General features: G+C 34.0%; 1 protein-coding gene across 1 annotated transcript; it reads left to right on the plus strand.

Moving 5' to 3' along the window:
- The first annotated feature begins 204 nt into the window (after positions 1–204).
- Positions 205–22207, plus strand: LOC105036596 (actin-2-like). The gene is made up of 6 exons (XM_073246383.1): positions 205–264; positions 392–788; positions 1483–1933; positions 13980–14098; positions 21916–21980; positions 22095–22207. Exons 1-6 carry the CDS (start codon positions 205–207, stop codon positions 22158–22160), a joined length of 1158 nt encoding a protein of 385 aa, XP_073102484.1. The 3' UTR covers positions 22161–22207.
- Positions 22208–24223: the final 2016 nt, after the last annotated feature.

The following is a 24223-nucleotide window of genomic DNA, read 5'->3' on the forward strand; positions in this document are numbered from 1 at the left end:
ACTAGAGATGTACTTTATTTATTTGAATTTAGGATATTCTTCTACTTCATAATTTCCTGTAGACCAGCATTGAGAAGTTTCTTTGCATCCCCCTTTCTTGTTGCAAGATTTCCATCTTACCACCATTACCTGCTTAAAGTTGTCGGGCATTATTTAACTTCTGACCTTCTCGTGGATAGGCTGTGTGGAGGTTTAACATGAAGTATGGCTGATGCCGAGGACATTCAACCCCTTGTCTGTGACAATGGAACTGGGATGGTGAAGGTGAGAAATATGTTTGGTATCATATTGTAGGACTGATATTTAGGAAAGAATGTAAAAAGTTGCATTTAATGTTTTCATATAATGTATTGTATTTAACTAATTAAATGCCCTGAATCCTTCGCAATAGGCTGGATTTGCTGGAGATGATGCTCCCTGGGCTGTTTTTCCAAGTATTGTTGGTTGGCCCCGCCACACTGGTGTCATGGTTGGGATGGGACAGAAAGATGCATATGTTGGTGATGAGGCCCAGTCCAAGAGACTGACTTTGAAATACCCTATTGAGCATGGAATTGTCAGTAATTGGGATGATATGGAGAAGATCTGGCATCATACATTCTACAATGAGCTCCGTGAGCTCCATGTAGCACCTGAAGAACATCCAGTTCTTCTCACAGAAGCCCCTCTGAATCCAAAGGCCAACAGGGAAAAGATCACGCAAATAATGTTTGAGACGTGTAATGTTCCTGCCATGTATGTTGCCATTCAAGCTGTCCTCTCCCTTTATGCCAGTGGACGTACAACAGGTATGTTTATTTATATTCTTTATTTGAATGTTAGGTTATTGAACCTCCTCTGTCAAGGTACTTCGACATAGTTTTTCTGTTTCTTCCAATTTTTAGATTATTCTGTTTAGTTGTGCTATATTGGTATGTGGGTAATCAAAGGTTTTTTGAATGTTTGTATATTCTTTCACCCAAGAACTAGTCAAGATTATTTGCCAAAAGACATGGCATCAAAATTTTCTTCTCTTTTGTTGTTGCTACCTTGGTCACCACGAGTTAACCTTCTGGCTGCTTCATTAAGCTCTGATTCTCCCTCTTTTGTTTTACATTCATCATTTCCAGGGATCATTAGATTTATGGTACTTTTCTGGTGTTTAAATTTGTGATCAAATTTAGGAAAACAGCAATCTGTTTGCTATCGTTTTATCTTCCTCCTTCTCAGGCAGAACTATACTAACTTATTAGAATCCGAATCTCTCTGATGCAGTATTTAGTGCCATGCCTTCATTCAGTTATGGTTTTCTTGGAGAAACCGAAATTCCTTGGTTTTAAGAAACGAATTTTTTGCCTTGCGGAAACTATCATGGTCCAGATGATGAAATGAAAATTGCATTGTCAAAACTTGACAGATTACTTTCAGGCACATTTTTTTTCTTGTTAAAAATTGCTTACTAAATGGTAATACATATCAGCCCCATTTGTTCCCCCTGTGCAGGTATTGTGCTGGACTCTGGTGATGGTGTCAGCCACACAGTCCCGATCTATGAGGGATATGCACTTCCACATGCTATCTTACGGCTTGATCTTGCTGGTAGAGATCTGACGGATGCTTTGATGAAGATTTTGACTGAGAGGGGGTACTCCTTCACTACCACAGCCGAGCGGGAAATTGTTCGTGACATTAAAGAGAAGCTTGCTTATGTAGCCCTTGATTATGAGCAAGAGCTCGAGACTGCCAAGAGCAGCTCGGCACTTGAAAAAAGCTATGGGCTACCTGATGGCCGGGTCATCACCATTGGGGCTGAGCGATTCAGGTGCCCTGAGGTGCTCTTCCAGCCTGCTCTCTTGGAAACCCCTGGTATCCATGAGACTACCTACAATTCTGTCATGAAGTGTGACGTGGATATCAGGAAGGACTTGTATGGAAACATTGTGCTTAGTGGAGGGTCCACTATTGTCACATTCCGAACCCAACACCCGGATCGGATACGTAATGACCGCACACTCCTTAGAGCAAGCCCTAAAGAATATGCAAGGCCAATTTAAATCATTACAACCTTATCAACCATAATATTTAATTTCAATAATAATTTATAAACCTTGCATAATTACAATTAACATTCTTTCAATCCTCTGATCAGGTATCAACGGTACCTATCTATGCATCCGCTTACAAATCTATACCACAACCAACCATGGACATCTTGTAACTCTGAGAAAAAAAAAAATAAAGGGGGGTGAGCTTTAAGCCCAGTAAGAATTCCCATATCACACCAATATAATAATATAATCTGAAAATAAAGATAAGCAATAACATATAAAAGTCGATGTTCATTATCCAGAATACTGCAAACATTTATAGATTATCTGTTTTATCAAAAGAGATGCATCACCATATGTTAAATAAGTGAAACAATTTTATTCAACGATTGTTTCATGTCTTATCTTTCTATTTTCTTCTATTATCACATCATCTTTAATCCTTTCTTTTTGGCTTTAGCTTTAGCTTTGACTTTGGCTTTGGCTTTGGACTACCAGGATCATGCGACGATCGTTTATTCGGATCGATTTCTGTGATCTTCCTCGGATCAAAATATTCATGATCTTTCTCGGATCAAATTGGCCATAATCCTTCTCGGATCAAATCATTCATGATCTTTCTCGGATCAGATTCTTCATGATCTTTCTCGGATCATATTCTTCCACACATAAGCCTGTGGGGGCTGTCCCAGGCATAAGCTCCTGACAAGCTATTCCACATGACAAGGCCAGTCCAAACCATATTTCTCTTTCTTTTCATTTTCATGAAATTAAAATATTTGACTTCATTAATCAATTCAAATTTTGCAATGTAATAAATATGTCATACCTATATAATCATGCCATCAATCGCTGATACATATATATTGATATAACATACTCATGCTCAAAATCACATAAATAAATAACAGTGTCTCAGATATAACAAATTCATCGATCTCAAATCCAACGATGCAAAATCAAGGAGATAAAACCAACGGTAAAATAACATATATAATGATGATCATGTACAGAGATTCTTATCTTTACCGGTGACTGATCCAAGCACAAAAATCAATGTTCTTCTTTGATTTATGAATTCTTTAACAAAATATTCCACTCGATATCATTTGCAGACAATCATCTCTTCATAACCCTGATCAAGTATAAAGATCATATATGGAGAAAATTACCGATAATCGATCCTAATAATACAGATCGAGGACCTCTCTTAGGATTAATCAAAATTAAGATTTATCTAAATATCTAGATCCTCCACTGATCCATAAGACTTATAGAGAGAAAATCTATGAAGAGAGAGAAAATTCTAGAGAGAAAAAGTAGAGAGAGAAAGTGGAGAGAGAAATCTTCGTATTCTTCCAATGAGGCAATCATGGTCAAGATCATCAGAGGTCCTATCAGGGTGACTTAAAATAAATCAAGTGTTACAAATTTCAAATAGAATCGGACTGGGATCAGATCTACTGCACGAATTTCAGAGCAATCTCGGATCATCTTATTTTTATTTCAAATTTATCCTAGGATCTGTGATGAAATCAGAGAGAGAGAAAGATACTAGAGAGATAAAATCCATAAAGAGAGAGAAAAAATCTAGAGAGAGAAAATAGAGAGAGAATCTAGAGAGAGAAAATGTAGATAGAAGGTAGAAAGAGGAGAGAGAAAAAATTTTTCTTTCTTCTTCTTCTTTTTATTTTATTTTATTTTTATTTTTCTCTTTCTCTTTTTCTTTTTCTTTTTCTTTTTTTCTTTTCTTTTTCTTTTTCCTTTTTCTTTTCTTTTTCCTTTTTCTTCTTCTTCTTCCTTCTTCTTTTCTTTTCTTCCCGCGGCCTCCCTTGGCTGAAACAGGGGAAGACCGTGAGGTCCCCCCCCTCGGTGGCTCGGGCTCCGGTGGCTTGGCCGGAGATCCGGCAATGACGGCTGACCATGTGAAGCCAGTCGGCGATGGGATTCGGCCGGCGGATTTTTTTTTTTCAAAAAAATAGGGGATCTTCTTTGAATTTTATTTTCAGCAAAATTGATAGCCGGCGGTGAGGTCTGGGGTTGTGAGAAGATGAGCAAGAGAGAGAAAAGGAAGGATTGGGACCTTACCTTGGTTTCAGTGGCCAAAAATAGCTCCGACGGCCCTTCTCTTCCGATCAATGCTCACGGTGCCTCCCTTGAGAAAATTCCATAATTTCTCAAATTTCTTCGAAAATTTTTGTTGAAAGATCCAAAGGGAGGATGGGGGGTCTTTTATAGAGGAGGTTTTATACCCTAGCCGGACTCCTCGAGTCCGATTTCGCCAGAAACGAAAAAGAAGAAGACTCCGGTTAGGAGTCTTCCTCCTTCTCTGTTATTATTATTATTTTTTTTAAAATCTGGGTTATTACATTCTCCCCTCCTTAAAATAATTTCCTCCTCGAAATTAGGTTATATCATTCGAGATACCTATTTCAAAGTATACATTCTTCATGTCATTCTCAAGCTTACGATAATGTCATATATATTATTTATTTCTCATGATCTTGTTATAATAAAAATTATTTGAAATCTCAAACTCATCCCTTCTTATTGATTTCTCAATTTTTTGAAGAACTGTAATATTTTGGACTTGTATTAATATACCACCGTTATTTGTCTAATACATTCTACTCGAAATTCATAATTATCTCAGACTACCCTTGATAGAAAAATAAATAAAGGTCAAACATCGGTCACTCTTCACAATCATCGATTTCTTTCTTCTCTTGACCTTCCAATAATTTTTATATGTAGACTCTCATTTTAAGAAAACCTTAATCTTCTATATCAGTCCAAGTAACAATATTAAATTTTAAAAAAAAATATGAGATCTATATCAGGACATTCTAAGTTTGAACTAATATCAGAACTATCAAGATGTTAATAAACTTGAGATATCTAAAGTTTCTTGGTATTATCTACAATGAAACAACCTACTGACAAAAATTATCCGACTATGATCAGATTAGATCAAAATCTGTAGCATCCTTTCATTATCAATAAAATCCTTCCTTATTTACAACTAATGTATTCCATCATAATATCTTTTGATTTAAAAGATTAATATTTCAAATCAATTTAATTCACCATGCTTTTGCTGTGCACTCTGACCTCTACTTACCAAATTATATAAGTCTATCAAAGATAAAATATCCTTATATGTTAGATCAATCCAGGATAGATCCAACCTTCAAATTTCATATAAGACTTAGGATAAAATTTTAAGTTTCTTCATCTTTACTACCTTTGGGCATAGCATATAAAAATTAAATCTTGATCTACTTCCTATATTTGAAATCATTGTATAAGTTTCATCACTTTTTAAGAATCCAACATATCTAGAATCAATTGGAGTTAACCTTAGATTTACCTTATAATCATTTAGATAATTTCTAAATCAATCTTCCTTTTCAAAAGAATTAATTCTAACTTGACAAACTAGAAGGACTCAAGCCAACATCCTTAAGTAGAATCAACTTGATTATTTCTTATAGAGCTCCCTTTATCACAATCCTTAATATTAATCAATAAATCCATACAAAATCTTGTTATCCATACAAAATCTTGTCCCTTGTATAAGTCATTCAAAATTTAACACTAGCAAGATGTCTTAGTTCAATTTAAAAAAATAATCCAAACTTTGACTTGAATAATTAATACGCTTCACCATCTTCAGCAATCACAAGAAAAATTAAAAAAAATCTAATCCAAAGATAATAATACGAATTATTAAAGATTTTATTATAACCTGTATATCATACTCTGACAAAATAAAATTTCTTCTTTAATTTAACTATATCAAAATACTTTTGATCCACTTAGAAAAGTAAGCTTTTGACTTAAAATTCAATGCAACTTGAAAGATCAAAGAATCATATTCAGAATATGATATTTTGAGTAACCAAAGATTTCACCAAGATGTGTATCTCATATTCTCATAATAAAATTTAAGTATATATATATATATTTTTTTATCTAAATTGAATTTCATATATGACCTCTTATAGGTTCAATGCTCAAAAATATTTCTCTCTCATATGATGTAATTTCTTCTTAGACCATACCCTAATTAACTTTCTTTTGATAAGTCCAAAATTCATAATGCTCAGACAATTATCATCAAAATTAAAAAAATATATATATATCATGATCTTCAATCATGTAAGTTTTACATTCCAAAATCATCTAGTATACTCAACATAACTTATCAATACCTCCCACTTTATTTCAAGGTCAACTCTTTTCATACTTTGGTCAACCTTACTAATTAAAATCTAAGATATAACTCATCAATTCTATTATAGACATCATACGCCACTTATGCGTAATTTCATCTTAATATCTATTGATTCGAAATCTAAATATTGAAATCTTCTCTTTTATATCTATCATGTTCCTTATGATCATAATCTCAAATTCAAATATCACTAGAGTCATAATCCTGAATAATTATAACCTTAAGCTCAAATACCACTTAAGTCATATTCTCTAGTGATCATAACCTAAACTCTAATATCATTCTATTATATCCTTAATGATCATAACCTGAGTCACATCCTATTGATCTTACATAAAGTTTTTAATATCACTTCATAATCCCTAGAGACTTAAACTTAAGCTCTAATATCTTTTTATCAAATCCTAATCACTTATATCATAATCCCCAATGATCATAACCTAAGCTCTGATACCATTATGTCACGCCCCGAACCCAACTCTCGGGTCGGATACGTGATGGTCGCACACTCCTTAGAGCAAGCCCTAAAGAATATGCAAGGCCAATTTAAATCATTACAACCTTATCAATCATAATATTTAATTTCAATAATAATTCATAAACCTTGCATAATTACAATTAACATTCCTTCAATCCTCTAATCAGGTATCAACGGTACCTATCTATGCATCCGCTCACTCACAAATCCATACCACAACCAACCATGGACATCTTGTAACTCTGAGAAAAAAAAAATAAAGGGGGGTGAGCTTTACAGCCCAGTAAGAATTCTCATATCACACAAATATAATAATATAATCTGAAAATAAAGATAAGCAATAACACATAAAAGTCGATGTTCACTGTCCAGAATACTATAAACATTTATAGATTATCTGTCTTATCAAAAGAGATGCATCATCATATGTTAAATAAGTGAAATAATTTTATTCAACGATTATTTCATGTCTTATCTTTCTATTTTCTTCTATTATCACATCATCTTTAATCCTTTCTTTTTGGCTTTAGCTTTGGCTTTGGCTTTGGCTTTGGCTTTGGCTTTGGACTACCAGGATCATGCGACGATCTTTTATTTGGATCGATTTCTGTGATCTTCCTCGGATCGAAATATTCATGATGTTTCTCGGATCAAAGTGGCCATAATCTTTCTCGGATCAAATCATTCATGATCTTTCTCAGATCAGATTCTTCATGATCTTTCTCGGATCATATTCTTCCACACATAAGCCTGTGGGGGCTGTCCCAGGCATAAGCTCCTAACAAGCTATTCCACATGACAAGGCCAGTCCAAACCATATTTGTCTTTCTTTTCATTTTTATGAAATTAAAATATTTGACTTCATTAATCAATTCAAATTTTGCAATGTAATAAATATGTCATACCCATATAATCATGCCATCAATCACTGATACATATGTATTGATATAACATACTCATGCTCAAAATCACATAAATAAATAACAGTGTCTCAAATATAACAAATTCATCGATCTCAAATCCAACGATGCAAAATCAAGGAGATAAAACCAACGGTAAAATAACATATATAATGATGATCATGTACAGAGATTCTTACCTTTACCGGTGACTGATCCAAGCACAAAAATCAATGTTCTTCTTTGATTTATGAATTCTTTAACAAAATATTCTACTCGATATCATTTGCAGACAACCATCTCTTCATAACCTTGATCAAGTATAAAGATCATATATGGAGAAAATTATCGATAATCAATCCTAATACACAGATCGAGGACCTCTCTTAGGATTAATCAAAATTAAGATTTATCAAAGTATCTAGATCCTCCACTAATTCATAAGACTTCTAGAGAGAGAAAATCTATGAAGAGAGAGAAAATTCTAGAGAGAAAAAGTAGAGAGAGAAAGTGAAGAGAGAAATCTTCATATTCTTTCGATGAGGCAATCATGGTCAAGATCATCAGAGGTCCTATCAGGGTGACTTAACATAAATCAAGTGTTACAAATTTCAAATAGAATCAGACTAGGATCAGATCTACCGCACGAATTTCGGAGCAATCTCGGATCATCTTATTTTTATTTCAAATTTATCCTAGGGTCCGTGATGAAATCAGAGAGAGAGAGAGAGACACTAGAGAGATAAAATCCATAAAGAGAGAGAAAAAAATCTAGAGAGAGAAAATAGAGAGAGAATCTAGAGAGAAAATATAGAGAGAAGGTAGAGAGAGGAGAGAGAGAAAATTTTTTTTTCTTCTTCTTCTTTTTATTTTATTTTATTTTTATTTTTCTCTTTCTCTTTTTCTTTTTCTTTTTCTTTTTTTCTTTTCTTTTTCTTTTTCTTTTTCTTTTTCTTTTCTTTTTCTTTTTCCTTTTTCTTCTTCTTCTTCCTTCTTCTTTTCTTTTCTTCCCGCGGCCTCCCTTGGCTGAAATAGGGGAAGACCGTGAGGTCCCCCCCTCGGTGGCTCGGGCTCCGATGGCTTGGTCGGAGATCCGGCAACGACGGCTGACCATGTGAAGCCGGTCGGCGATGGGGTTCGGCCGGCGGATTTTTTTTTTTCAAAAAAATAGGGGATCTTCTTTGAATTTTATTTCCAGCAAAATTGATGGCCAGCGGTGAGGTCTGGGGTTGTGAGAAGATGAGCAAGAGAGAGAAAAGGAAGGATTGGGACCTTACCTTGGTTCTGGTGGCCAAAAACAGCTCCGACGGCCCTTCTCTTCCGATCAATGCTCATGGTGCCTCCCTTGAGAAAATTCCACAATTCCTTAAATTACTTTGAAAATTTTTGTTGAAAGATCCTAAGGGAGGATGGGGGGTCTTTTACAGAAGAGGTTTTATACCCTAGCCAGACTCCTCGAGTTCGATTTCGCCGGAAACGGAAAGGAAGAAGACTCCGGTTAGGAGTCTTCCTCCTCTGTTATTTTTTTTTTTTTTTAAATCTAGGTTATTACATTCTCCCCTTCTTAAAATAATTTCGTCCTCGAAATTAGGTTATGTCGTTCGAGATACCTATTTCAAAGTATACATTCTTCATGTCATTCTCAAGCTTACGATAATGTCATATATATTATTTATTTCTCATGATCTTGTTATAACAAAAATTATTTGAAATCTCAAACTCATCCCTTCTTATTGATTTCTCAATTTTTTGAAGAACTGTAATATTTTGGACTTGTATTAATATACCACCCTTATTTGTCTAATATATTCCACTCGAAATTCATAATTATCTCAGACTACCCTTGATAGAAAAATAAATAAAGGTCAAACATCGGTCACTCTTCACAATCATCGATTTCTTTCTTCTCTTGACCTTCCAATAATTTTTATATGTAGACTCTCATCTTAAGAAAACCTCAATCTTCTATATCAGTCCAAGTAACAATATTAAATTTAAAAAAAAAATATGAGATCTATATTAGGACATTCTAAGTTTGAACTAATATCAGAACTATCAAGCTGTTAATAAACTTGAGATATCTAAAGTTTCTTGGTATTATCTACAATGAAACAACCTACTGCCAAAAATTATCCAGCTATGATCAGATTAGATCAAAATCTGTAGCATCCTTTCATTATCAATAAAATCTTTGCTTATTTACAACTAATGTATTCCATCATAATATCTTTTGATTTAAAAGATTAATATTTCAAATCAATTTAATCCATCACGCTTTTGCTGCGCACTTTGACCTCAACTTACCAAATTATATAAGTCTATTAAAGATAAAATATCCTTATATGTTAGTCAATCCAGGATAGATCCAACCTTCAAATTTCATATAAGACTTAGGATAAAATTTTAAGTTTCTTCATCTTTACTACCTTTGGGCATAGCATATAAAAATTAAATCTTGATCTACTTCCTATATTTGAAATCATTGTATAAGTTTTATCACTTTTCAAGAATCCAACATATCTAGAATCAATTGGAGTTAACCTTAGATTTACCTTATAATCATTTAGATAATTTTTAAATCAATCTTCCTTTTCAAAAGAATTAATTCTAACTTGACAAAATAGAAAGACTCAAGCTAACATCCTTAAGTAGAATCAACTTGATTATTTCTTATAGAGCTCCCTTTATCACAATCCTTAATATTAATCAATAAATCCATACAAAATCTTGTTATCCATACAAAATCTTGTCCCTTGTATAAGTCATTCAAAATTTAACACTAGCAAGATGTCTTAGTTCAATTTAAAAAAATAATCCAAACTTTGACTTGAATAATTAATACACTTCACCATCTTCAGCAATCACAAAAAAAATTAAAAAAAATCTAATCCAAAGATAATAATATGAATTATTAAAAATTTCATCATAACCTGTATATCACACTCTGACAAAATAAATTTTCTTCTTTAATTTAACTATATCAAAATACTTTTGATCCACTTAGAAAAGTAAGCTTTTGACTTGAAATTCAATGCAACTTGAAAGATCAAAGAATCATATTCAGAATATGATATTTTGAGTAACCAAAGATTTCACCAAGATGTATATCTCATATTCTTATAATAAAATTTAAGTATATATATATATACATTTTTTTTTATCTAAATTGAATTTTATATATGACCTCTTATAGGTTCAATGCTCAAAAATATTTCTCTCTCATATGATGTAATTTCTTCTTAGATCATACCCTAATTAACTTTCTTTTGATAAGTCCAAAATTCATAATACTCAGACAATTATCATCAAAATTAAAAAAAAATATATATATCATGATCTTCAATCATGTAAGTTTTACATTCCAAAATCATTTAGTATACTCAACATAACTTATCAATACCTCCCACTTTATTTCAAGGTCAACTCTTTTCATACTTAGGTCAACCTTACTAATTGAAATCTAAGATATAACTCATCAATTCTATTATAGACATCATACGCCTCTTATGCGTAATTTCATCTTAATATCTATTGATTCGAAATCTAAATATTGAAATCTTCTCTTTTATATCTATCATGTTCCTTATAATCATAATCTCAAATTCAAATATCACTAGAGTCATAATCCTGAATAATTATAACCTTAAGCTCAAATACCACTTAAGTCATATTCTCTAGTGATCATAACCTAAACTCTAATATCATTCTATTATATCCTTAATGATCATAACCTGAGTCACATCCTATTGATCTTACAAAAAGTTTTTAATATCACTTCATAATCCCTAGTGACTTAAACTTAAGCTCTAATATCCTTTTATCAAATTCTAATCACTTATATCATAATCCCCAATGATCATAACCTAAGCTCTGATACCATTCTGTCACGCCCCGAACCCAACACCCGGGTCGGATACGTGATGGCCGCACACTCCTTAGAGCAAGCCCTAAAGAATATGCAAGGCCAATTTAAATCATTACAACCTTATCAACCATAATATTTAATTTCAATAATAATTCATAAACCTTGCATAATTACAATTAACATTCCTTCAATCCTCTGATCAGGTATCAACGGTACCTATCTATGCATCCGCTCACTCACAAATCCATACCACAGCCAGCCATGGACATCTTGTAACTCTTTGAAAAAAAAAATAAAGGGGGGTGAGCTTTACAGCCCAGTAAGAATTCCTATATCACACCAATATAATAATATAATCTGAAAATAAAGAAAGTAATAACACATAAAAGTCGATGTTCACTGTCCAGAATACTGCAAATATTTATAGATTATCTATTTTATCAAAAGAGATGCATCATCATATGTTAAATAAGTGAAACAATTTTATTCAACGATTGTTTCATGTCTTATCTTTCTATTTTCTTCTATTATCACATCATCTTTAATCCTTTCTTTTTGGCTTTAGCTTTAGCTTTGGCTTTGGCTTTGGCTTTGGACTACCAGGATCATGCGACGATCTTTTATTCGGATCAATTTCTGTGATCTTCCTCGGATCGAAATATTCATGATCTTTCTCGGATCAAAGTGGCCATAATCTTTCTCGGATCAAATCATTCATGATCTTTCTCGGATCAGATTCTTCATGATCTTTCTCGGATCATATTCTTCCACACATAAGCCTGTGGGTGCTGTCCCAGGCATAAGCTCCTGACAAGCTATTCCACATGACAAGGCCAGTCCAAATCATATTTCTCTTTCTTTTTATTTTCATGAAATTAAAATATTTGACTTCATTAATCAATTCAAATTTTGCAATGTAATAAATATGTCATACCCATATAATCATGCCATCAATCGCTGATACATATGTATTGATATAACATACTCATGCTCAAAATCACATAAATAAATAACAGTGTCTCAGATATAATAAATTCATCGATCTCAAATCCAACGATGGAAAATCAAGTAGATAAAATCAACGATAAAATAACATATATAATGATGATCATGTACAAAGATTCTTACCTTTACCGGTGACTGATCCAAGCACAAAAATCAATGTTCTTCTTTGATTTATGAATTATTTAATAAAATATTCCATTCGATATCATTTGCAGACAATCATCTCTTCATAATCCTGATCAAGTATAAAGATCATATATGAAAAAAATTATCGATAATCGATCCTAATAACACAAATCGAGGTCCTCTCTTAGGATTAATCAAAATTAAGATTTATCTAAGTATCTAGATCCTCCACTGATCCATAAGACTTCTAGAGAGAAAAAATCTATGAAGAGAGAGAAAATTCTAGAGAGAGAAAGTAGAGAGAGAAAGTGGAGAGAGAAATTTTCATATTCTTCCGATGAGGCAATCATGGTCAAGATCATCAGAGGTCCTATCAGGGTGACTTAACATAAATCAAGTGTTACAAATTTCAAATAGAATCGGACTGGGATTAGATCTACCGCATGAATTTCGGAGCAATCTCGGATCATCTTATTTTTATTTCAAATTTATCCTTGGGTCCGTGATGAAATCAAAGAGAGAGAAAGACACTAGAGAGATAAAATCCATAAAGAGAGAGAAAAAATCTAGAGAGAGAAAATAGAGAGAGAATCTGGAGAGAGAAAATGTAGGGAGAAGGTAGAGAGAGGAGAGAGAGAAAAATTTTCTTTCATCTTCTTCTTTTTATTTTATTTTATTTTTATTTTTCTCTTTTTCTTTTTCTTTTTTTCTTTTTTTCTTTTCTTTTTCTTTTTCCTTTTTCTTTTCTTTTTCTTTTTCCTTTTTCTTCTTCTTCTTCCTTCTTCTTTTCTTTTCTTCCCGCGGCCTCCCTTGGCTGAAACAGGGGAAGACCGTGAGGTCCCCCCCCTCGGTGGCTCGGGCTCCGACGGCTTGGCTGGAGATCCGACAACGACGGCCGACCATGTGAAGCCGGTCGGCGATGGGGTTCGGCCGACGGTTTTTTTTTTCAAAAAAATAGGGGATCTTCTTTGAATTTTATTTCCAGCAAAATCGATGGCCGGCGGTGGGGTCTGGGGTTGTGAGAAGATGAGCAAGAGAGAGAAAAGGAAGGAATGGGACCTTACCTTGGTTCCGGTGGCCAAAAATAGCTTCGACAGCCCTTCTCTTCCAATCAACGCTCACGGTGCCTCCCTTGAGAAAATTCCATAATTCCTCAAATTTCTTTGAAAATTTTTGTTGAAAGATCCTAAGGGATGATGGGGGGTCTTTTATAGAGGAGGTTTTATACCCTAGCCGGACTCCTCGAGTCCGATTTCGTCAGAAACGGAAAGGAAGAAGACTCCGTTTAGGAGTCTTCCTCCTTCTCTGTTATTATTATTATTTTTTTTTAAATCTGGGTTATTACAACTATGTTCCCGGGCATTGCTGACCGCATGAGCAAAGAGATCACCGCACTTGCTCCTAGCAGCATGAAGATCAAGGTGGTAGCACCACCTGAAAGGAAGTATAGTGTGTGGATTTGTAACACCCAGCCCAATTGGGCCCTCAATCAAGCTCATATGAGCGAAAAAAAAAAATTTCTGGAAGAAGACTCCTGTTGGAGTCTTCTTCTTCTTCCCTGTGTCCGATTGGGAGGAGGACTCCTAAGGCCACAAGAAACCCTAGGAAGACCTCTATAAAATCCCCCTTCTCTTCTCCATGGCTAGCCATGACGAGAAACAGATTTCTCTTTTTATTTTTCTCAAATTTTTCTGTTGAAGCCGTGGATGTCCTCATCGTGTTCATCTCAAATACTTGTCGGAGACCTCACCGGAATCGGAGGTAAGCCCTTCTCCTCTTTTTTCTCTTCCTTCCCCTCCTTTTCACAGCACGGTGCACCCTCGCCGACCGTTGAGCTCGTCAGAAAATCCATGAAAAAGTTGAACCTCTGTTTTGCTCTGTTTCAGCCGGGCCCTTTCCTCCTCTTTTTTGGCCATCGATACCGCCATTTGCGGCGTCTCACCCCTAGAATAAGACCTCATCTCTCTATCCCCCTTCCCCGAGAGATTTTGGCCGCCGGTGACCGGCCAATGATCAAAAAACTAGAGAGAGGGGCAATACCCTATTTTTCTCGATTGTTTCTTGATTTCTCGCCGGCCGAACCTCGCCATCGGCCTTCCTTGCTCTATCACCGTCGATCAGATACCGCCGCCCTTCATCGGAGTCGAGCCACCTAGCCTCCCTCTGGTCCTTCCCCTGTTTGGCCAAGGAAGAGGAAAGGAAGAAGAAAACGGGAAAAGAAAGAAAGAAAGAAAGAAGAAGAACAGAAAAGAAAAGAAAAGAAAAGAAAAGAAAAAGAAAAAAAAATAAAAAAAAAAGAATGAGAGAATTTTCTCTCTCTTCTCTCTCTCTTTCCTCTCTCCTCTCTTTACCTTCTCTCTCCAGTTTCTCTCTCTAAATTCTCTCTTTATTTTCTCTCTCTAGATATTTTGTCTCTTTTTATGAATTTTGTCTCTCTAGAGTCTTTCTCTCCCTCTCTGATTGCATCACAGACTCTAGGATAAATTTGAGATAAAAATATGATGACCAGAGATTGCTCCAAAATTCATGCAGTAGATTAGATCTCGGTTCGATCTATATTCGAAATTGATAACATCAATCATGGTTAATTCATATTAAGTCATCCTGATAGAATCTCTGATGATCTCGATCATGATTGCCTCATCTGAAGGATATGAAGATTCTCTCTCTACTTTCTCTATCTAAAATTTTCTCTCTTTTCATGAATTTTTTCTCTAAAAATTTTATGGATCAGTGGAGGATCCAGATACTTAGATAAATCTCGATTTTAGATAATCCTAGAAGAAGTCCTGGATTTGTGTTATTAGGATCGATTATCGATAATTTCTCCATATATGATTTTTATATTTGATCAGGATCATGAAGAGATACGATTGTTTGCATAAGATGTCGAGTGAAATATTTTATTTTCAAAATTCATAAATCAAAGAAGAATATTGATTTCTGTATTTAGATCAATCATCGATAAAGATAAGAATCCCTGTATATGATCACTGTTATATATGCTATTTTACCGTTAATCTTGCATCATTGATTTTGCATCGTCAGATTTGAGATCGATGAATTTATTATATCTGAGATACTATTATTTGATTTTGAGCATGAGTATGTTATGGTTATATATGCTATTTTATCGTTGATCTTGCATCATTGGTTTTGCATCGTCAGATTTGAGATCGATGAATTTATTATATCTGAGATACTATTATTTGATTTTGAGCATGAGTATGTTATGTCAATATATATATATCAGAGATTGATAGCATGATTATATGGATATGACATATCTAAATTGATCATAATATAAGTCATAATTGATTTGATGAAATCAACACATAATGATTAAATGAAAAAAAGAGATATGGTATGGACTAGCCTTGTCATGTGGATCAGCCGGTCAGGAGCTTATGCTTGGGACAGTCCACTAGGAGCTCATGTCTGGGACAGCCTGCCAGGAGCTTATGCTTGGGACAGCCTCTCACGAGCTTTCGTATGTGGGACAGCCGGCTAGGAGCTCATCCTAGGACAGCCTTGAAAGATTTTTAAGTGAAAATTAATTCAGATGATGACTGAAATATAGACTTGGTTAGTCCAAAGCTAGAAAGAAAAGGTTAAAAAAATCATGTAATTATGAAAAGAAAAATGAAAGAGAAGATATAAAATAATTATTGAACAAAAATATTTCACCCATTAACATATGATGATGCATCTCTTTTGACAAGATAGATAATTTATAGATGTTTGCATTATTTCGGATATTGAACATAAAATTTTATGTTTTATTGCTTATTCTTATTTTCATATTATATTATTATATCGATGTGATATGAAAATTCTTATTGGACTGTAAAGCTCACACCCCTTCATCTTTCTTTTTCTTCTCAGAGTTACAGGATGTTTACGATTGGCTATAGCTTGGATTTATGGATGAGCAGATGGATAGATAGAGTATCATAGTACCTGATCAGAGGATTAAAAAATTTTAATTTGTAATTATGCAAGGTTTTATGAATTATTGTTGAAATAAATTGTTATGGATGTTAAGGTTGTAATGATTTAATTTGGCCTTGCATATTCTTTAGGGCTTGCTCTAAGAAGTGTGCGATCATCACGTATCCGATCCGATGTTATGTTCGGGGCATGACAGAATAGTATCAGAGCTTAGGTTTAAGATCATTATTGATTATGAAGTGATATCAAAACTTTATGTATGATCAATAGGATGTAATAGAATGGTATCAGAGCTTAGGTTATGATCATTGAAGATTATGATATAAGTGATTAGGATGTAACAGAATGGTATCAGAGCTTAGGTTTAAGATCACTAAGATTATGAAGTGATATCAAAACTTTATATAAGATCAATAGGATGTGACAGAGTGGTATCTGAGCTTAAAGCTTAGGTTACGATCATTTGGAGACTATGATACAATTGATTTGGATATGACAGAATAGTACCAGAGTTCAGATTTAAGGTCACTAGGGATTGTGACATAAATGATATCAAAACTCTAGGATTATAATCAATGAAGTATGATAGATAATATCAGAGTTTAAGGTTATGATCATTAAGGATGTAATAGAATGATATTAGAGTTTAGGTTATGATCACTAGAGAATATGACTTAAGTGGTACTTGAGCTTAAAGTTATAATTATTCGGGATTATGACTTTAGTGATATTTGAACTTGAGACTATGATCATAAGAAATATGATAGACATAAAAGAAAAGATTCAATATTTGGATTTCGAATCAATAGATACTATGATGAAATTTATACATAAATGGCATATGATGACTATAATAGAATTAACGAGTTATATCCTGGATTTCAATTAGTAGGGTTGATCTGAGTATGAGAAGTGTTGACCTTAGAATAAAGAGGAAGATATTAATGTGTTATGTTGAATATATTCGATGATTTTGGAATGCTAAACTTATATGGATGGAGATCATGATAATTTTTCTGATTTTGATATTAATTTTTTGAGCATTATAAATTTTAGACTTATTAAAAAGGAAGTTAATTAAGATATGGTCTAAGAAAGAATTGTATCATATGAGAGAGAAATATTTTTGAGTATTGAATCTATAAGAGGATCATATATGAAACTCGAATTTAGATGAAAAATATGTTTAAATTTTATTATAAGAATATGAGATACACATCTTGATGAAATCTTTGGTTATTCAAAATATCATATTTGGATCTGATTTTTTGATCTTTCAAGTTGCATTGAATTTTAAGTCATTCTAAGTCGATCAAAGGTATTTTGATATTATTGTTTAATTGAAGAAGAAAATTTATTTTGTCAGAGTATGATATACAGGTTATGATGAAATCTTTAATAATTTATATTTTTATTTTTGAATTAGATTCTTTATTTTTTTCTTGTGATTATTGAAGATAGTGGACTGTAATTCAAATCAAAATTTAAATTTTTGAGCTGATCTAAGGTATCTTATTATTGTTAAATTTTGAATGACTTATATAAGGGATAAGATTTTGTATGGATTTATCGATTAATATTAAGGGTTGTGATGAAGAGAGCTTTACAAGAAATAACTAAATTGATTCTACTTACAAAGATGTTGACTTGAGTTGTCTTCTAGTTTGTTCAAGTTGGAGTTAATTCTTTTACAAAAAAAGGTTGGTTTGAAAATTGTCTAAATAATTGTAAGATAAATCTAAGGTTAACTCTAATTAATTTTTGATATGTTGGATTTTTGAGGAGTGATGAAGCTTATACAATGATTTTAAACATAGGAAGTGGATCAAGATTTAATTTTGATGTACTCTGTCCAAGGGACAGTAAAGACAAAGAAACTTAAAGTTTTGCTCTAAATTTTATATGAAATTTGAAAGTTAGATCTACCTTTGATTGATCTAACATACAAGGATATTCTTATCTTTCGATGAACCTATATAATTTGATAAATTAAGATCAGAGTGTGTAGCAAAATCATGGTGGATTAAATTGATTAAAAATATTAATTTTTTTGATTCAAAAGATATTATGATGGAATATATTAGTTGCAAATAAGGAAGAATTTTATTGATAATGAAAGCATGCTATAGATTTTGACCTAATCTGATCATAGTCAGATAATTTTTGTCAGTAGGTTGTTTCATTGTAGATAATGTCAAAAAATTCTAGATATCTCAAGTTTATTAACAACTTGAATAGTTCTGTTATTAGTTCAAACTTAGAATGTCTTGACATTGATCTCATATTTTTTTAAATTTAATATTGTTACTTGGACTGATATAGAAGATTGAGGTTTTCTTAAGATGAAAGTCCACCTGTTAAATTTATTGGAAGGTCAAAAGAAGAAAGAAATTGATGATTGTGAAGAGTGATCGATGTTCGATCTTTCTTTATTTTTCTATCATAGGTAATCTGAGAATATTATGAATTTTAAGAAGAATGTATAGGATAAATAACTATGGTATGTTAATACAAGTCCAAAATGTTATGATTTTTCGAAAAAGTTGAGAAATCAATAAGAAAGGATGAGTTTGAGATTTCAAATAAATTTTATTACAACAAGATCACGAGAAATAAATAATATGTAAGACATTATCGGATACGTGAAAATGATATGATGTAAGTATATATATTTTTTTAAGTACGTATCTCAAATAACATAAGTTAATTTCAACGATGAAATTATTTGAAGGAGGGAGAATGTAACACTCGGCCCATTGGGCCCTGAATCAAGCCTATATGAGGAAAAAAAAATTCTGGAAGAAGACTCCCGTTGGAGTCTTCTTCTTCTTCCCCATGTCCAATTGGGAGGACTCCTAGGGCCACAAGGAACCCTAGGAAGACCTCTATAAAATCTTACTTCCTTTCTCTATGGCTAGCCACGACGAGCACCGGATTTCTCCTTTTATTTTTCTCAAATTTTTTCATTGAAGCGTGGATGTCCTCATCGTGTTCATCTCAAATACTCATCGGAGACCTCACCGAAGTCAGAGGTAAGCCCTTCTCCTCTTTCTCCTCTTCCTTCTCCTCCTTTCCATGGCACGGTGCACCATCACCGGCCGTCGAGCTCGTTGGAAAATCTATGAAAAAGTTGAACTTCTATTTTGCTCTGTTTCGATCAGGCCCTTTCCTCTTCTTTTTTGGCCACCGACGTCGTCGTTTGTAGCTCTCACCCCTAGGATAGGACCTCATCTCTCTATCCGCCTTCTCCGAGAGGTTTTGGCCACCTGTGATCGGCTAATGATCGAAAAACTAGAGAGAGGGGCAATACCCTATTTTTTTTGATTGTTTCTTGATTTCTCGTCGGTCGAACCTCACCACCGGCCGAACCTTGCTCTGTCGTCGTCGACCAGATGTATCGCCCTTCGTCAGAGCTGAGCCACCTAGCCTCCCTCTAGTCCTTCCCCTGTTCGACCAAGGAAGAGGAAAGGAAGAAGAAAATGGGAAAAGAAAGAAAGAAAGAAGAAGAAAAGAAAAGAAAAGAAAAAGAAAAAGAAAAAAAAAAAAAGAGAAAAATAGAAAAAAAAAGAATGAGAGAATTTTTTCTCTCTTTTCTCTCTCTTTCCTCTCTCCTCTCTTTACCTTCTCTCTCCAGTTTTTCTCTCTAAATTCTCTCTCTATTTTCTTTTTCTAAACTTTTTCTCTCTTTTTATGGATTTTGTCTCTCTAGAGTCTTTCTCTCCCTCTCTGATTGCATCACAGACTCTAGGATAAACTTGAGATAAAATATGATGATCAGAGATTGCTCCGAAATTCATGTAGTAGATTAGATCCCGGTTCGATCCATATCGAAATTGATAACATCAATCATGGTTAATTCATATTAAGTCACCCTGATAAGATCTCTAATGATCTCAACCATGATTGCCTCATCTGAAGGATACGAAGATTCTCTCTTTACTTTTTTTCTCTAAAATTTTCTCTCTCTTCATGGATTTTCTTTCTCTAAAAATCTTATGGATCAGTAGAGGGTCCAGATACTTAGATAAATCTCGATTTTGGATAATCCTATAAGAAGTTCTGAATTTATGTTATTAGGATCGATTATTGATAATTTCTCCATATATGATTTTTATATTTGATCAGGATCATGAAGAGTTACGATTGTTTGCATAAGATGTCGAGTGGAATATCTTATTTTTAAAATTTATAAATCAAAGAAGAACATTGATTTCTGTATTTGGATCAATCACCGGTAAAGATAAAAATCTCTATATATGATCACTATTATATATGCTATTTTACTGTTGATCTTACATCATTGATTTTGCATCGTCGGATTTGAGATCGATGAATTTATTATATTTGAGATACTGTTATTTGATTTTGAGCATGAATATGTTATGTCAATATATATGTATCAGAGATTGATGGCAAGATTATATAGATATGACATATCTAAATTGATCATAATGTAAGTCGGAATTGATTTGATGAAATCAATACATAATGATTCAATGAAAAAGAGAGATATGGTATGGACTAGCCTTGTCATGTGGATCAACCGGCCAGGAGCTTATGCTTAGAACATTCCGTCAGGAGCTTATGCCTGAGACAGCCTCCACTGGCTTATAGGTAGATCAGTCGGCCAAGAGCTCATGCCTGGGATAGTCCGTTAGGAGCTTATACCTGGGACAGCCTGTCACGGACTTTCGTACGTTGGACAGTTGGCCAGAAGCTCATCCTGGGACAGCCTTGAAAGGCTTTTAAGTAGAAATTGATTCGGATGATGACTGAGATATAGACTTGGTTAGTCCAAAGTCAAGAAGAAAAGGTTAAAAAAATCATGTGATTATGAAAAGAGAAATGAAAGAGAAGACATGAAACAATCGTTGAACAAAAGTATTTCACCCATTAACATATGATGATGCATCTCTTTTGATAAGACAGATAATTTATAGATGTTTGCTTTATTTCGGATATTGAACATGTAATTTTATGTTTTATTGTTTATTCTTATTTTCAGATTATATTATTATATCGGTGTGATATGAGAATTCTTATTGGGCTGTAAAGCTCACATCCCTTCATCTTTCTTTTTCTTTTCAGAGTTACAGGATATTTATGATTGGCTATGGCTTGAATTTACGGATGAGCAGATGGACAGATAGTGTCATAGTACCAAATCAGAGGATTGAAGAAATTTAATTTGTAATTATGCAAGGTTTTACGAATTATTGTTGAAATGAATTGTTATGGATGTTAAGGTTGTAATGATTTAATTTGGCCTTGCATATTCTTTAGGGCTTGCTCTAAGGAGTGTGCGGCCATCACGTATCCGATCGAAGTGTCGGGGTCGGGGTGTGACAGGATTAAAGGTTCCATCTTGGCTTCTCTTAGCACATTCCAGCAGGCAAACCATCATCATTTGTCTTTTCTCCCCTATTTTGGATCTGCCTTGGTGCCTTATTTTCCTTATCTTCTGATGGTTTTCTTTGCTTGCCCTTTTATTCTAAATGCGTTTCAGATGTGGATATCCAAGGCAGAATATGATGAATCTGGACCGGCCATTGTTCACAGGAAGTGCTTTTAGATGTTCTTTCAGGATATTGCTTTTGCATCTTTCAGGATATATGATGAATCTGGACCGGCCATCTGATGATGCATTTGAGGTATGTCTGGTTGGTTGGTTGGTTTTATGTTTTATTTTTTTTTTGTTTGTTTTTTTTTTCTTTTTCTAGGTTTTTTTTTTCCCCCGAAGGGTGGTGGGGTGGGGGTTGTGAGCTCTTTTTCTTGCCTTGTTATGTCAGATATATTGTCGTCTAAATATGGCGGTTGGTACCTGTACAATTAGTTTGGAGTGAGCGACTCTGAAGGTTGATGCTTGGCTGAAATTTCTACAATGCTATTGCATCCTCTGTTGATCATATTTAGATTTGTTGTTTAGTTTATCTTGTTCTTTTCAGTCTTCTTGCCCAAAGAGATTGTTTTTTCCTCTTTCGGCTGGCTGGTGCCATGCAATCTGACTATCAAAGTAGGACGCACTCTTGCATGTTAGTAGGTGGTGGTTGATGAGATTGTGGTTCATTTATTCCTTTGCACTGGTGTTGATTAAGGCATCATGTGTAGAGTTGATGCATGTAAGGGCCCGTTTTCATATGGGGCTGGTCCAACAAAGATGGGCCTATAATGGCCACCCAGGCCACTGCTCATATGCCTAACACGAGGGAGGAAGACTCAAGATCAGAGTCATCCTCTTCTTCGATTTTGATGGAGAAGAAGAGTCTTAAAAGGCTCATAGGACTCTAATAAAAGCCCTAGGATATAGCCTATAAATTTTCCTCCCTTCTTCCTCTAAGTATCGCCCGAATCTTTACTCAAACCACCAGTGAAATCCATGGGATTTATTTGGTTTTTTATCGAGTGTTTCGGATAAGCCACCATCAATTTATCATCGGAGTTGTGGTATTGCTCTTCTACTCTTCTTCATCTTTTTTTTTTCCTTTTTTCTGAATCCTAGCAAGCCTTTGATGACCTGATTGAGCCATTAGCTCTAGATTGAGCCTTCTCCTATTCTTGTTTTTTTTTTCTTCCACTAGGACAACCATCCTCGTGAGACATGGCCATGGTCGGGCAGCCCAGATCAGAGCCACTATCGTAGAGTCATTGGGGTCACTGCTGCCATGAAAGGTGGTCGGCTTGAGATCTTCCTTTTTCCCTTCCACGAGAAGAAGAGAAGAAAACTAGAGAAAGATAGAGGAGAAAATGAAAAAATAATAAATCATTCTCTTTTTTTCTCTCTCTTTATTTTCTCTCTCTTCTACTCTCTCTCTCTTTCCATTTCCTTACTTTATCTCTCAAGATACTCTATGGAATAGTGGAGGATCCAAAATCTGGACAAATCTAGATTAATCGATTGATCTCGGGAAGAGTCATAGATCTATAGTGCTATCTTAATATTTTCACTGTCCATAATCATCTATGACTTTTATGTTGACGTTGATTATGTAAAGGTGTAGTTGTCTGCACAAGATGTCGAGTGGAACATCTTGTCTTGGGATTTGTTGATCAAGGAGTTGATCAATTGCTGTGTTTGAGTCTAAAATAGATAGAGTTAATGATTCCTTTATATGATCATCTGTATGTATGTGTATATATTTTTTATTTTATGTGATGAGTTTCAATTTTGTACCAAATGATTATCATTAGAGTATGATCATTGATACGAATATATAAGCATATGGTTCTTTATTATATATATGTATGACATATTGATTGTTTGGTATAAGATGTTGGCTATTTTGAAATGAAGCAAAAGATACAATTTGAAATTATTGAATGATTTATTAATCATGTAAGAGGATTTGGACTAATGATGATGTGGACTATCAGTCACGGGTTGGATTGTGACATTTTAGCTGAATCATAACATTTTGATTTGCCACCGTGGGTCGAAATATGGGTATCTAGATTTGCCATCGTGGGACGAAGGATGGATATCTTGATTTATTATTGTGGGTCAAAATATGGATATTTTGGTTTGCTACCATCAATCAAAGTATGGATTATGGTTTGCTATTCATAGACCCAAGTGTGAACATGGTTAGTGAAAAACTGAAAGATAATTAATTTCTTGAATCATGTTAACGAGATGTG

This window comes from Elaeis guineensis, chromosome 12 (assembly GCF_000442705.2).
Source record: "Elaeis guineensis isolate ETL-2024a chromosome 12, EG11, whole genome shotgun sequence".
Lineage (NCBI taxonomy): Eukaryota > Viridiplantae > Streptophyta > Magnoliopsida > Arecales > Arecaceae > Elaeis > Elaeis guineensis.